The 15,673-nt window shown below is 49.7% G+C and overlaps 1 protein-coding gene and 1 pseudogene across 2 annotated transcripts in view; one reads left to right on the top strand and one right to left on the bottom strand.

Annotated features, from left to right (window-relative positions):
• DOC2B (double C2 domain beta) overlaps window positions 1–7,604 on the top strand; it is a 30,219-nt gene extending 22,615 nt beyond the window's left edge. For both annotated transcript variants that reach the window (XM_053910482.2, XM_053910483.2), the window contains 3 exons: window positions 2,843–2,924; window positions 3,735–3,831; window positions 4,482–7,604. In XM_053910482.2, the coding sequence (XP_053766457.1) occupies window positions 2,843–2,924; window positions 3,735–3,831; window positions 4,482–4,618 (316 nt within the window). In that variant the 3' untranslated portion in view covers window positions 4,619–7,604. The remainder of the gene's footprint in view (window positions 1–2,842; window positions 2,925–3,734; window positions 3,832–4,481) is intronic.
• A 4,425-nt stretch (window positions 7,605–12,029) lies between these two features.
• LOC112308834 (ATP synthase subunit g, mitochondrial pseudogene) lies at window positions 12,030–12,409 on the bottom strand (annotated as a pseudogene).
• Between the last annotated feature and the right edge of the window lie 3,264 nt (window positions 12,410–15,673).

The raw sequence follows: 15,673 nt of genomic DNA, 5'->3' as shown, positions 1-15,673 counted from the left end.
GAAAATAACATCTGTGTGTCTTCCTTGGAAAAATGTCTATTCATATCCTCTGCCCATTTTTTAATCCAAGTTTGTTTGTTGAGTTATGAGTTCTTTACATATTTTGGGTATTAGCCCCTTCTTGGAGGGATCATTTGCAAATACCTTCTTCCATTCGGCTGGTTGCCGTTTTGTTTTGTTGACAGATTCTTTGCTGTGCAGAAGCTTTTTGATTTGATATAGTCCCACTTGTTTATTTTTGCTTTCACTTCCCTTTCCTTTGGGGTCAAGTTCACAAAAACCCCTCTGAGACCAAGGTCCATAAGTTTAGTACCTGTGTTTTCTTCCACATATTTTATTGTTTCAGGTCTTATACTCAAGTCTTTAATCCATTTCAAATTAGTTTTCATGTATGGTATCAGGTACGTCTAGTTCCTTTCCTTTCTGTGTGAGTTTCCAGTGTTTTCAACATTTATCATCATTTATCAAAGAGACTTTCCTTTGTATGTTTGTGGCTACTTTCCCAAAAATGAGTTGCCCATAGATGTGTGGCTTTATTTCTGGGCTGTCACTTCTGTTCCGTTGGTCTGTGTTTGTTTTCCTGCCAGTACTGTACTGTTTTGATTACTGTAGCTTTGTAGAATGGTTTGAAGTCAGGTAGTGTGATACCTCTGGCTTGATTCTTTTTTTCTCAGGATTGCTTTGGCTATTCAGGGTCTTTTGTAGATTTGAAGAATTTTTGTTCTATTTCTTTGAAAAGTGCCATTGGGATTTTAATAGGGGTTGCATTGAGCCTGTAGATTGCTTTAGGTAATGTGACCACTTTAATAATGTTAATTCTTCCAACCCATGAGCATGGACTCTCTTTCTCTGCGACGGCATTTCCAGTCGCTGCCAGCCATGGCTGTTGGCACCGCTGTGCTGTTTAAGGTTCCCAGCCACCTGTACCGGGGCCTGCCGCAACCGGACATGGGGCAGGGCGATGTCTGCTCCTGGGGGAACACTGCTTCCGCCCCTCTTACTCTCTGGGCCGAGTGTGAGGGCTGCAGCCCGACTTCCCTCCACTGCCACACTCTGGAGCCACGGCAGGCGCCACACTGCCTCTGTGGCCACCATCCCTGACCTTCCCCGGTCCCGCCTCCCCTGTCCATTCCAGTGTGCCGTCAGATGTTCTGATGCATGAAGCTCTCAAGCGTGTTTGTGTTGAACAGGGGACCCTTTGTTGAGTGAGAGTTGTCCAGCTTGTTATTAATTTAAGGGAAGAAACAAAGAAGTCTTCTCGCTCTGCCATGATGCTGACGTCCCCAGCAAGGATTTTTTTGTATTATATTTTATTGATTATACTATTACAGTTGTCCCAGTTTTTCCCCCTTTCCCCCCTCCACCCAGTATCTCCCACTCCCTCAGGCAATCCCACACCTTTGTTCATGTCCGTGGGTCATGCGTATAAGTTCTTTGGCTACTCCATTCCCTATACCGCACTTTACATCCCCACGGCTGTTCTGTAACTACCCGCTTGTATTTCTGAATCCCCTCACCTCTTCACCCATTCCCCCACAATCCCCTCCCATCTGGCAACCATCAAAACGCTCTCCGTATCCATGATTCTGTCTCTGTTCTTCTTGTTTGCTTAGTGTGTTTTTTAGATTCAATTGTTGATAGACATGTGTTTATTGCCATTTTATTGTTCCTAGTTTCGATCTTCTTCTTAACTAAGCCCCTTTAACATCTCATATAATACTGGTTTAGTGATGATGAACTCCTTTAGTTTTCTCTCGTCTGGGAAGCTCAGTATCTGCCCTTCCATTCTGAACGACAGCTCTGCCCAGCAAAGACTTTTAAGGTGATGGTGCTCAGCTGTGTCGAGGGCATCGCAGGTCAGCTGGTGGCCTTTCCGGAGGGCCGGTGGGCGAAAGGAAGGCAGAAACTCGACAGGCGCATGGCTCTGGGGGCGTCATTCACTCCCAGGAATTCGGTAACGTGTTCACCAGATGTTTACTGACCTGCCTGGTGCCGGCGCTGAGATGAGTGCCAGGGAGCCGGTGGTGGGTGACAGACGCGGTCCCCACTGCAGGGTGCCCTCGGCAGGGGCTTAGAAATTGTTACCCAGTCCTCTATACAGGACAGGCCGAGCGGCTCTGCAGAGGAGAGGTTCTGAGCCTCCTGTCCAGGCTTCTGAACACCAGCCCTGCGCCCAGCAGCTGTGTGACCTTGGGCAGTTCCCTCTACCTCCCCGAGCCTCACAGGCAGACATCAAAGTCTAAGGCACTCATGCCGGCAGGGAGGGGGGGAGGGGCTGACCCGCAAGCCAGGCTTCCTTCTCCCCTTGGGAAGCATCGGTTACTGCCCCAGAGGCCTGTCTCTTTCCTCAGAGCCCCAGTGAGGGAGCGGCCATGGTTGCACAACTCCAGGAATATACTAGAAACCGCTGTGCTTTATACTTTAGAAAGATGAAGTTTATAGATCTTAATAAATCTACTCTAAAAAAAAAGATAAGTTCTAACAAGGGACAAACACCGGTAAAATGATTTTCTGGTGAGAAATGTGGGCTTTGTGAACATCGGACTTGCAGGATCAAGGAAAGCCCTCTTTGCTAGAGGGACCAAGGGGCTCGTGGTAAGGACATTCCAGGAAAGGGCATGTGAACAGCAGTCCAGGTGAGGAAGGAACGGCTTGTCTTTTCCACGGTAGCTCACCGCCCACCATTGCCACAAAGCAGTGCGGGGGACTCTGATGCCCAGGGTGAGCAGGGGGCCCATAAATCTCTGTCCGAGGACAGAAAGCTCTTCCAAGCCCTGCTGGCTCCATGTGTGCCCACAGCCTCCCCGCCCTCTGCCTGCCTATCCGCTGCTTATAATTCCAGATACCTGAAGCCAGATGTGGACAAGAAATCCAAACATAAGACAGCAGTAAAGAAGAAGACCCTGAACCCAGAGTTCAACGAGGTACACAGGGCTGGCGATGCCACAGGAAGTCGTCTCCCTCTCCCCCGGGGCAAGGGGACTGGGAGGAACTGGGTTCCCAAGGGTCACAGCTTGAAGGACAGGAAGAGAGGGTCAGAAGGGGCTGACAGGAGAGCCCCTCGCCATGGGCGGCAGGGGAGAGGTTCTGGCCAGGCTGAACCAGGCCTGGGTGCTGAAAACAGAGGGGAGGGGCAGCCTAGAAAGATCTTCAGAGGATGGAAGTGACAGGATTGTGGTCAATTGGACATGGAGTGAAAGGGGAACAGAGCCTGCAGCAGGAGTGGAAGTGGGGATGCTGGGGGGGGCGGTGATTGGGGCGAGGAGCAAGAGAAGGGCGAGCAGCACAGGGACCTCGGGCACAGCCTGAGCGGCGCAGGGACAGACAGAGGAGACGCGTCCAGAGAGGGGCTCCACCCACCAGAGCACCATGGAAACCAGTGGGAGACAGGACTCCACAAAGAAGGGAGTGGTCAGCAGAGCTAGACCCAACAGAAGTCAAGTGCAGCAAGGCTGAGAAATGTGAGTTGCTTTGGCAATAAGGAGGCTCTTGGGAATCTGGAGACAGAGGCTTCAGTGACAAAAGGGGGGGTGGTTGGGATGAGGGGACCTTCAGGACCCCTGCCAGGCTTCAGGCACCTGTGAGCAAGCTCACTGAGAATCTACCATCGCCACCGTCAGGCATTGGCCGCCCTCCCACTCACCCACCCACCCCTCGGTCCGTGCCCTCACCACACCCTCAGAGCCTGCCTGGCCACACGACGTTAGCCGTGACTCTCCCCTTCTGGCCACTAGGAGTTCTGCTATGAGATTAAGCATGGGGACCTGGCCAAGAAGACCCTGGAGGTCACTGTTTGGGATTACGACATTGGAAAATCCAACGATTTCATTGGTAAGAACACACCGAGACTGCCATTCAGCCACATGCCTGTTCTGGCTTCAGTGAAGGGCGGTGGCCCTGAATCAGACTGTAGCCCTTCCGTCCTGGCCTCTGGGGAAATGTGGGGCCATAGGCCACCTGCCCCCACACGAGGGGCTTCAGACCTGGTCCAGTCTGACTCCATATGTCCGCAGAAGAGACAAGCCCAGAGACGGAAAGGGGCCTGCAGGGTCACACAGGAGTCTGAGGTGGGGCAGGGGGGAGATGGTGCTAGTCAGCGCCTCAGGCTGGACTCCGAGCCCTCGTGGCCCCAAATCCACAGTGGTCTGTGCACAGGAGGGCTCCCCTGGCCCTTTCTTGTCTTTTGTTGTCCCCTCCCCTTTGCCCCTAACTCAGCCCAGCACTGCCCTGGTAGTGCACTGTCGGGTAGCAGTGGGGGCAGGACCCCAGGCCCTGATCTGGGGCAGGGGCGGCTAAGAGCACGGCAGTGCGGTAGGACCACTGTCCACCCTTAGAGCTCCGTAGGCAAGGTGGAGAGTCTGGCCTTGGAGCAGGGAACTGGGAGGGGGTGGGGGGCAGCACTGGCTCCGGAGAGATGGGCCAGTGGGAGCGCCTGCCCCCAGCCCAGGCCCCTGGCTGCCCTCTCCACTCCCCTCCCGCAGGCGGTGTTGTTCTGGGCATCAATGCCAAGGGCGAGCGCCTGAAGCATTGGTTTGACTGCCTGAAGAACAAAGACAAGCGGATCGAACGCTGGCACACGCTCACCAACGAACTCCCTGGGGCCGTGCTCAGCGACTGACCAGCCCCCACCTGCCACCACACCCATCCTTGCCTGTCACTTGGCCCAACACAGGCCTGGCCCTGGGCTTCCTCAGCTGCTACCAAGGGCCTCAGCCCCCACGTTGGGGGAGATCCAGGACACTTGTTCGGACACAGAACTGCTGCAGCCCCCCCCCCCCCCCCGGAGGCCACGGAGGACCCGGCCACTCCTCAGAGGACCCGAGGAACACCGAGGGCAGAGGGCCAGCTCTGCTTTCAGCCCCTGGGTCCTGATAGGGCCAGAGGTCGGAGAAGAGGAGCTTGGCCTCAGCACCCACTCCAGGGACAGGGAAGGGGCCGTCCAGGAGGCGAGGACCCTACTAGAGGTCAGCAGTAAGTCACAGGGGATCCAGGCTGAGAGAACAGGAGTACAGGGGTGCCTTGATGGGGCCGGTGAGAACCAAGGGGGACATTAGGAAGAGGGGCGTGGGAGGAGGAGATTGGGGACAGGACTCTGGCCACATCTGTTTGTCTCTGGCTTTACTGGGCAGGCGGGAAAAAGTTGACCTGAGAGCCAGGAATCTAGTGAAGCTCCTAGAGCCCCCAGTGAACACAGGCGCTTGGCAAAGGCTTCACTCAAGGATTTCACAAGCCCCCAGGGACAGAGGAATGAACCCCAGTGCCCGCCCTCAGGGAGTTCCCAGTCTAGTCACAGAGCAGGAAACAAACCACTACAGCGAGAGTGAGGACTGCCCAGGCCAGCCTGGCCTACCTGCTAGTGCTCTGGATTCTGCTGGGAGGGCAGGGAGGGCTTCATGGAGGAGGTCACGCTGCAGCGAGGCCTGGAAGGGTCGCGGCGTGTTTAGGCAGACGAAAGCGAAGGGCAGTGCAGGCAGGGGAAACGGTCGGCAAAGGCCTGCAGAGGAGAGACCCGTGATTGGGCCAGGGACTCTGGGAATCTCTGGGGCGCAGGGTTTGTTAGGGCAGGAGTGGGGCCCAGGAGTGATGGCACCCAGCCCCACTCCCTCCCCATCCCTGGCTGCCAGGCCAGCAGGGGCTGCAGCTGTGGAGGAAGTGCCGGAAGCCCTGTGGGGAATCACGTTGGTGTGGCGACAGGTTCAGCCCTCAGACTGTTTGCCCACCTCTGATCACTTCGTGCTCCCAAGGAATCTGGAGGATGGATCCTGCCTCTCGTTCTTCCCCAGAGGAAACATCAGGTCAGCTGCAGTCAAGACAGAAAAGGGTCCCTTGTTTTGCATGAAGAGCAAAAATTCCTCCTTGTCCTCACCCTCCTCCTCCCTTGCTCTGCCTCCCCTGACCTTCAGGGTTTGGGACTGGGTGTTGGGGGGACCTCAGGTGGTTGCCCATGCATCCTGGCCATACTGTGGCCACTGATGTCCCTTTCAGGAATACTTGGCAACAGCCCAAGGCCTTGATTCTGGGAACACTGAGAGAGACACCCTGCCTGGTAGGCCTGTCTGTACCCCAAGTCAGAATCTCCAAAGTGGGGCTGAAGGCTGGGGGCCTGGGTCGGAAGCCCCAGACTTTTCCTGCCTACCTAGGGGCCTTCTGGAATCGTGGATGTGCAAGTGCACAACCAAAGGACTTCCGTGTCTAACCTGTCACTGCACTGACGGGAAACAGAGCCCAGAGAGGGAGAGTAACCTGCCCCAGGCCTTGCAGCCTTACCACAGCGGGGGCCGACCGGCTCCCCGGCCCCTGCCCCACTCCCAGCCCGAGCTCTGGGCACATTTAGGGGAAGTAGGGTGCTGGGCTCACACATGGGAGTTCCTGCTAGCTGCCTGCCTAGAGCTGTCCCCTGCCTGCTGCCCACACATACCAACGCCAGCGGCAGGGCTCACGGGGACACAGGGTTGACCTGCTGCTGCAAACACAAAGCACACCACCATCTGAGGCCTGGGGTGATGATGTGACTCCCACAAAGTACCCATCAGCCCTTTCCCTGTTTTCAGGGAACTCGGGACTCCAGCCCCCACACAGTACCTGGCAACCTCTGCTGGTCGTGAAACGTTGGTTTTCCCATCTTTAAGAAGGCTTTGTGTGCGTTGAGAGTTTTACATGCACTGTCTTGAATTTTCACAATCCTTGTGTCTGGGTGAACTATGGGTATCTTCTTTGCTTTTTGGAGGGCCTCACTCGGAGAAGAGACTCATGGCCTCTCTGTAAAGGCAAAGCTACAAGGGGTTGTGAGATACAGAGGGAAGCAGGCCCAGCTGGGACAAGAAGCTGGGACTCCTAGCACCCAGCCCGGGCCCGCTACTGCGCCAGGCTGTGCAAGTGTAGACCGGGGCCTGAGAGATGGTCCCAGCTGACCACAGGCTGGAAGGTGGGGCTTTTGCACAGCCAGCCCGAGTGGAGGATGAGGCGCTTGGACAGAAGGGCCCCCAGAGAGTAACAGAACCCTGGCGCTGTTCTAGACCACTTGCAGAATGTATCTGTTAAAGAAAAGGCTCTTTGAGAAGCTGCAAAGCTCTGCCTTTAACCCCAAACTGGCATCTTTCCTCTGATCCATTAGACCCACAAAGATGGGAAATTTGACACCAAAAAAAAAAAGTCATTCCAAAGTCGGGTGTCAGTAACCGGGGTCTCCCAATGCACGCCACTGTACTCCACCGCCTCCCTTCCTGGTCTCCACCCCACCCACCATCACCACTAGCCAATCCCTGACGGGCCCGTCTTCCAACACTGAAGCGGTAACCTCCTGACCTCTAGTGGCGAGAGCGAGGAACTGCACCTCCCGGCCCGTGCATGTCCAGCCTTTGTTCCTTCCCAACCGACAGAACCTCCCGATGCATGGACTCTGGCTGTCGTCGACACAGACTCTCGTGCACTGCTTAACACCGTTTTGCTACCATGTGATGGCTGCAGAAACCGTCCTTAAACTGCAGCCCCACACACAATTTTTGTACTTTCGTCCGACCTACCCGAAGGTGTCCTTTTTAAGTCTTATTTGTTAATATTTATAATGACATATAATCCAAAGTAAATGGAAGCGTTCATTGTGATCCTACCGGCTTGAGAGACTCATTTACTAGATTTGAATGGACGGGCAGGAAAGGATGAGAGAATAACATTGGGCTTAATCAGCACATTTTCTCATTTACTCCTGACCAAGAATCCATTTGAACTAGGTTCCCATGTTACAGATGAGAAAAGTGAGGGGTTGAACCTCTGGTAGGCGACAGAACCAGGAGGCAGGTCATGTCTTCCAAGACTTTTTGCACCAGAAACAGCATGCCATGCTGTCGACCACCCACTCAACAAACAGCTGTGGCAAATTAATGCCAGGCACTAGTCTAGGCTCCTAGGGCCGATTCATCAGCAAGACAGTCAGTACATAGCATGTGTATGTTAAGGGAAAAAATGGGCATAAAGGAACCGTGTGGGCCAGGCTGGCTGGGTTTAAATAGGGAGGTGAGGCGAGCCTGTGGACAAGATGACTTCTAAGCTAAGACTTGGAGAGGGTGAGGTAGAAGAGCCAGCCAAGTGAAAGAACAGCCGGTGCCCCTATAGGTGGGGGCAGGCTTGGAGTGGCCGAGGAATTGCAAGGAGGCCCACGTGGCTGGAGCAAGGTGGGGCAAGGGAGGAGCGATAGATGAGGGCACGGGGCACAGGAGACCAGACAGAGAAGGGCTTTGTAAAGACTGGCTTTCACTCTGTATGAGGTGGGAGCTTTGTTTCCAACAGGCCACCCAGCAGAGAACAAACCTGGGGTCTGGGGCAGGTGATCAGTTCCCGTCTGGAGGTCCCTCTCGTGGTGGCGTGCCAGTGAGTCCAGGGTTCAACATCTAAATGGTATCCAGTATCCAGGGCAAAGTCAGTTGGGTGCCAATCAAAGCCTGCTGAGACATGACTTCGGTCAAGGTGTAGGTCACCAGCCTCCCTTGACAACCACCTCTGTGCTGGCCTAATTTTCCAGGCATCCCGCCCATTCTCTGGACTACCTGATACCCTTCCAGTGCATTCCTTTTCTGCTCACATTAACAAGAGTCAGATCTTGTTATTTTGGACAAAGAACACTGCCTGGTCCTCTAAAGCAATCTGATCATCTAGGTCTCAAGTGTTACCTCTTTGTGAGGCCTGCCCTGACCACCTCAGTCACTTTCTCCCCCATCATCCTGCTTTATTTGCTTCACAGCACTTACCAACCAAATCACCTTGTGCGTTTGCTCATTCCTTTCTCCCCTCACTAAACTTCTTGAGAGTTGGCGTCACATTTTTCTTATTTACCTCAGTAACTCCAGCCCAGGACCGAGCACTGAGTAGCCCTCCAGTATTTGTTGAATGAATGGGTCAAAGTTGTCACCATGGACACTGTTTGAAATGAGCCAAATCTGTGTGTCTGGAGTACGTGATTATACCTTGGGTCTAAGCCCAGATATGTGTACAAGACTTCTGTTAGCACCAAAGACTCCTGGGGTACAGAAGAGAAAGGACCCCACGTACCACAGTTATCCTGAGTAGAGAAAGGGAGCGAATGAGAGGGGGAGGGGCAGGGGGAAACGGGGAGAAAGACTGGAAGGAGAAAGAAGACTGGAAAGGAGAAAGACTGGAAGGAGCAAGGAGAGAAGGAAGACTGCAGGGGACTGAGGAAAGAAGTAAAGGGATGGCAAGAATGGGCCTGGGAAAAGCTACAGAAGCAGGCAGGGGTCAGGAAAGCCAGCTCTCCACTGCATACTCAGGGATCCAGGGGAAGTGACAGCCCAGGGTGGCCAAAGACATGGCTTTCTGTAGTGTCCAGTCCCCAGGGAAAGTGCTCCAGGGACAGGCTGAAGAGAGGTCTAGAAACAAATCACACCAGGAGAGGCATGTCCCCACACCCAGGGCCAGCAGGAAAGGGGACGGGGAAGCCAACTCATTGTCCAGTGGCCAGTGTTATAATTAATCCTGATCATGAAGATTCCCGGGTGCATAAAGCAGCACTGTGCTAGACTCTATGAGACTGTTAGCCCAGGAAAACGGTACAGAACCAGTCTGAAGATGGATGCAAAATGAGATGGCGCACTGAGGGCAAGACTGACAGAAGGCTCGGAGTTCAGGCCTGGGCTACGTGAGGCAGGGACAGGGGAGGAGCAGGATGTGGGCACGTGTGGTTTCCAGGAGTGACACCGCCCTCTGTGGACAAAAGACTTGGCCAGCACAAAGCCTGTTCATGAGGACACCCTGGAGAGGCTATGGTGGGCAGCCTCCTCCAGACTACTCTGCTCTCCTAAATGTTCCCCACAATGAAGGCAGCATCCCCACACATCTGCCCCTGAGCCGAGGGAGAACAAGGACCAGTTGGGTACAAGCAATTCGTTCCTTTGCTATTTCAGCAGGGACTCCTTAGACTCTAAGAAAATAACAGGGACCTGAGAAAGGCGCCAAAATTCCATTAGTGGCAGTAACACATAGGGCTCTGAGACGTGCACACTGCTCCGAGTGTGCACACTTAGTCCTCATCGTCACAAGGTACTGTTTCAATCCCCACTTTGTAGAAGAGAAAACTGAGGAGCAGTCGCATGCTCAAGGATCATTAAGGGACTGAGCTGAGATTTGAACCCAAGCCTGTGGCTTCAGAAACCACTCTTCAGTCTACGATACACTGCTGGATGCAGATGGTGGGCCGAACAGAAGACTCTCAGGTCCCACTTGCCCTCAGGCTCCCGGGACTAGCAAGGTGCTGCTCTGCCAGGCAAGTTTCCCAAGGCTCACCCTCAGTCCTCCCTGTCAGTCCCGACCCAATGCAGCGCTCTCCTCTGCGCAGTGGGCTCCCATTTGTCACAAGCCCCAATTCCCCTGGGTCCCATGGATCTGGAGATGTGAAACTGGAGCACTTCTGTGGCTCCCCAGGGGCCAGGTGTGAGCCTCTGTGAATGGATCACATTATAGGAACCAGCAAACTGCGAATCCAAGAGCTCTCAGAGCGTCCCGGGTTCTCCTCTCCACCTTCATCCTTTTACCTCTCCTCACACTCACTTTCTCAGCTGGTTCTGCAACACATAATGATCCAAAATGGTCGCCTCAGCCCCAAGTGGGGGTGGCTTTCTGCTTGGCTCACCCCACCTACCTGGGAATGTTTTCTCTTAGTTTTTCCTGAGAGCAACAGCTCGCTCCAGGTTACAGCTCACCTCCTTGGGTCAAAGGGTCAGGGGACGAGGTCACAAGGTAAAACCATGGCTGTGGGCAGGACACACAGGGTCAAGTATGCCCTTCATAAGGTCCCTGAGCCAGTGGGAAAGGAGGAAGGAGAGGTACCACCCAAGGGAAAGGAGGGACAGAAGCCAAAGACCAGTGCCACAAGTATATTATGCAGAAACCATTCAAAAAGCAAAGGCCAGTAAGCAGCCCAGAGCAAAACACTAAAAAACACAACAAAAATCCCATAAACGATCAAGAGTGAATTAATTCCATTGTGACCCACATGGAGGTTAGAAAGTCACGCAGCCATTTCCATTTTAATTATGAACATGGCAGGGTATCTTGGCAAGGTGTGACAGAAAGTGAAGGGACAAAGGAATGGGCACAGAGTTCAATCCTTTTTATTCTCAGTATTATATATATTGGTAAAATATACTTAAAATTTATCACTTTAACCACGTTTTAAAACGGATTTTTAGAGGGGAAGGGATAGAGAGAGTGAGGGAAACATCGACGTGTTAGATAATTTCACCTCTCTTACACCCTGACTGGGAACTATTCCTGCGACACTTAGGTTCACAGGCCGGCACTCAACCCACTGAGCCACACCGGCCAGGGAGTCATTTTAACCATTTTTAGGGTCACAATTCAATGGCACTAAGTACATTCGTAATGTAGTGCTACCATCACCATTATTCCTAGAACTTTACCAACCCAAACAAATTAACAATGAACTTCCTACTCCCCCTCACCCCAGCCCCTGGCATCCTAAGTACTTTAAAAAAAAAAAAAAAAAAAAAAAAAAAACACTTTTAAAGGCTTCCTTCCTTGAGGATATCTGGACGATGGTGCTGCAGCTTCCTTTGTTTCCCAAAGGATGGTATTTTGGATGGGAGAAAGAACTCCGGGTGCAGCCTAGGATAAGGCTGGCCTGGCAGAGGCTGGCAGCGTTATTTTTCTTTAGGTGTTTCTAGGAGGGACAGGCTCTAAGGCAGAAGGCTGCTGTTCTTCCAAAGTTGTGTAGCTTTTGTACCCTATGTTTTACTTTGTATATTAACCTCATAGAAACAAGATCATTAAAAACCAACACGGGAATGCCAGGGGAACTCAAGTTAAAGATTTTAGCCCTAAATGGTAGGCTTAAGTGATTGAAGCTTTAACTAAACAGTTAAAAGACTTGATCCTTAATTCATAGGCTGAAGTGACTGATGCATGTGAAAAGACTGGTATTTTTTTTAAATCTTTTTTTATTCAAATACTATTCTGATCATTCACGATCCAAGAACATTCAAATAATAAACCAAAAATAAATAGATGTTAAAGACTGATCTTCAAACATTGTAGCCAGTGATGCCACGCTTGCCTACGATCTCGCCGATGTAAAACCACATCCACACCTCAGCGGCCACCAAACCATTCAGCACAGCTTCCTTAACCGTGAGCTGTTTGAAGCTACCAGTTTGAGCACTATTGACTATTTTTTTCAAGCTCTGAATAGCTGTTGGGATCTCAGCAGGGGTTGGAGGAATCAGCTCAACCTTGGCATAGTGCCAAAATGTGGCCATCTGAGGTTTTGAGTAAGTCACAGCAGCATTTATCAGCACTGGGGCCTTCTCTGCGAGGTTACGGACAAATTGGGCCATGATTGCTGGTGGGAAATTCTGTGGTCCTGCCGACCAGCTGAATGTCACCCCTCGAAAGGCAAGACTGGTATTTCAATGTCATGTAGCTTTTGAATAAAGACTCCCTTCCTTTCTCACACACACACAGCTTTTAGAGAGGGAAGGAGGAACATCAATGTGGGGTTGCCTCTGGTGCACCCCCTACTGGGGACCTGGCCAGCACCCCAGGCATGTGCCCTGATTGGAAATCGAACTGGCAACCCTTTGGTTTGCAGGCCAGCACTCAATCCACTGAGCCACACCACCCAGGGTACTTTTCTCTTTGAATTTGCCTATTCTGGGTACCTCATATACCTGGAATTATGTATTTGTCCTTTTATGTCTGGCTCATCTCACTTTAAGTAGTATTTTCAAGTTTCCTCCATGTTGTAGTATCAGAACTTTAGTTTCTTTTTATGGCTGAGTAATAGTCCACCGTGTAGAATATGCCTCATTTTATCTATTCGTTCACCTGCGGATGAACACTTGTGTTGTTTCCATTTCTTAGCCATTTGTGAATACTGCTAGGAATGTATTTAATTTTTATTGTTATTCAATTACAGTTGTGTGCCTTTTCTCCCCATCCCTCCACCCCACCCCAGCCAAACCCCCCTTCCTCCCTGACCTCTACTCTCCCCCTTGATTTTGTCCATGTGTCCTTTATTGCTAGGAATATTTTTAAATATTTACTTTAATGTTTCAAAACATATGGCATCATCTGCAGAATTCCACGAATTCCTCACAGAATTTGTTCCCAGCCAGCCATCAAAAAACAAAAGTTCCCAACCGTTAAGTCTTACTGAGCTCCCAGCCCCCTCGGAAGACCTGCCTGCACAAATGCTCTTCTCCCGCTTTCTTCTGGGTTTCTGTCCAGATTCTTAGCTATATTTCTTGGCATTATTTTTATATTGTGTTTGCCCTAAGTATCACCATATATCCTTCATCTCTGTCTTCTTAGAGTTACTATCACATTACTTCAAGTAATATTTTGAAAGTTGCAAGCAAATGGATTCATTTACCACCCCTGGCTTCCTCTCATGCTGTAGTTATCGTATGTATGATGTGCCTACATATATTAACCCCAAAATATAGGTCTATTCTCTTTGCTTTAAACACAAAATATTTTTTAAAAGATTTTATTTACTTTTTAGAGGGGGAAGGGAGAGAGAGAGAGAGGGAGAAAAACATCAATGTGAGGTTGCCTCTCACGTGCCCCTTACTGGGGACCTGGGCTGCAACCCAGGCATGTCCCCCGACCGGGAATCAAACCGGTGACCCTTTGATTCACCGGCATGCACTCAACCACTGAGCCACGCCAGCCAGGGCACATAAAAAAATGTTTTAAAAACCGGGAGTGAAATAAGTCTTTTAAAAATTTACTTTCATATTTACCGTTCACGTGCTCTTCCGTTTCTTCCTGTCGCTTATGAGTGTCAGCTGCTCTCCCCCGTCTTTAGCGTCACTAAAGACAAACTTCTGGTGTTAACATCTCCTCACCCCAGAAATTTCAGGCATAGGCTCATGAACATAAATGCAAAAATTAAATAAACAGAACTTCAGTAAATCAGATCCAAAAATAATGTAAAGGATAATACATAACTGGGGTTTATCCAGAACGCAGAATTGGTTTTAACACTCAAAATGCAATCGATGTAATTCACATTAACAAACTAAAAACAGAAACCCGTATGACCATCTCGAAAGGTGCACAGCAGGCATTTGATACAGCCAACTCCCATTCTTGACAAAAAAGAAATCTCAGCAAACTGAAAATACCAACGAACTCCTCAACTTGATACCGGGCATCTATAAAAAACTTTCAGCTAACACCATACTTAACAGTGAACGACAGTGCTTTTCTCTGCAAGATCAGGACCAGCACAAGGATGTCTGCTCTAACCGTTTCTGTTCAACATTGTACTGGCGGTTCCGGCCAGTGCGATCAGGCAAAACAAACAGAAAGTGTCCAAACTGAAGAAAAAAGTTAAAACTTTATATTCACGAGCAGAATGATTCTCTGTGAAGAAACCCTGATGAAATCTACAAAACCAAACACCAGTGCTAGCACTCGGACGTTGAGCTCAGCAAGGCTGCAGGGTACCAGGCCAATGCACACATGTCCATTTTATTTCTATATACCAGCAATAAGCAACCAAAATGGAATTTTTAAAAGCAGGAATTTTACACATCAAAAATTATGAAATATTTAAGAATAAACCTGGCAAAAGTGAAAGTACAAATTATTGCTGAAAAAGACCTAAACTATTAAAAGATACCTTGTTCATGAATCAGTAACACACATTATTCAAAAAATAATACTGATGGCAAATCATCACATAAAAAGATGCTGATCATTAGTCATTAAAAAAGTACAAATTAAAATCATAATGAGATGCCACCATACACCTATCAGAATGGAAAATCTTGAAGGACTGACCATACCAAGTGCTGGAGAGGATGCAGGGAACAGGAGCTTGCAGTTACTGCTGGTGGAAATGCGAGATGGTACAATCGCTTTGTCAAGCAATTCTGACAGTTTCTCAAAAAGATACATACCTACCGTACTATCCAATCACTCCACTCCTATTAAAAAGTATATGCCCACATAAAGACTTGTACACATTCATAGCAGCTTTATTTGTAACAGACAAAAACTGAAAACTGAAATGTCCATCAGTAGGTGAATAAACAAACGTGGCATATCAAACAATGGAATACTTCTCAACAATAAAGAGAATGAACTATTGATACACACAAGATGAATGAATCTGAAAACAATCATGTTGAGTGAAAGGAGCCAGACACCACTCCTAAAAGGAAATACTGTATGATTCCATTTATATAAAACTCCAAAAAATGCAAACTAAGGTAAGTAACAAAAAGCTGATGAGTGGTTGCTTGGGGGTTGAGGAAGAATTTACAAAGTACAAAGACATTTTTGAGAGCGAATGCTGATTGTCTTGATTATGATGGTTTAACAGGCGTATACATATTCCAAAACTTAAACCATATAGTTTATATAACACACTTTATATGTCGATCATACCTCGATAAAGCTGTTTAAATGAAAAAGTTATCTTTCAGAAATTTCCTAAAGATAGACAAGTACACAGTGTTTTTCCTGTTACACATATAACACATTAGTATCTTACTTCTCTCATTTAACATTATATGCAGGTATCTCTCTGTATCAGAAATGGTTTACGTCATTTTTTGTAACAGCAACACAGTATACATAGTAAGGGTGTACCATGATTGACGGGCATTTAGGTTATTTCTAATTTGCCATCCTA

Source organism: Desmodus rotundus, chromosome 9 (assembly GCF_022682495.2).
Source record: "Desmodus rotundus isolate HL8 chromosome 9, HLdesRot8A.1, whole genome shotgun sequence".
In the NCBI taxonomy this organism is placed as follows: Eukaryota; Metazoa; Chordata; class Mammalia; order Chiroptera; family Phyllostomidae; genus Desmodus; species Desmodus rotundus.
Note: the sequence above shows the minus strand (reverse complement) of the source record. Positions and strands in the feature narration are given on the sequence as shown.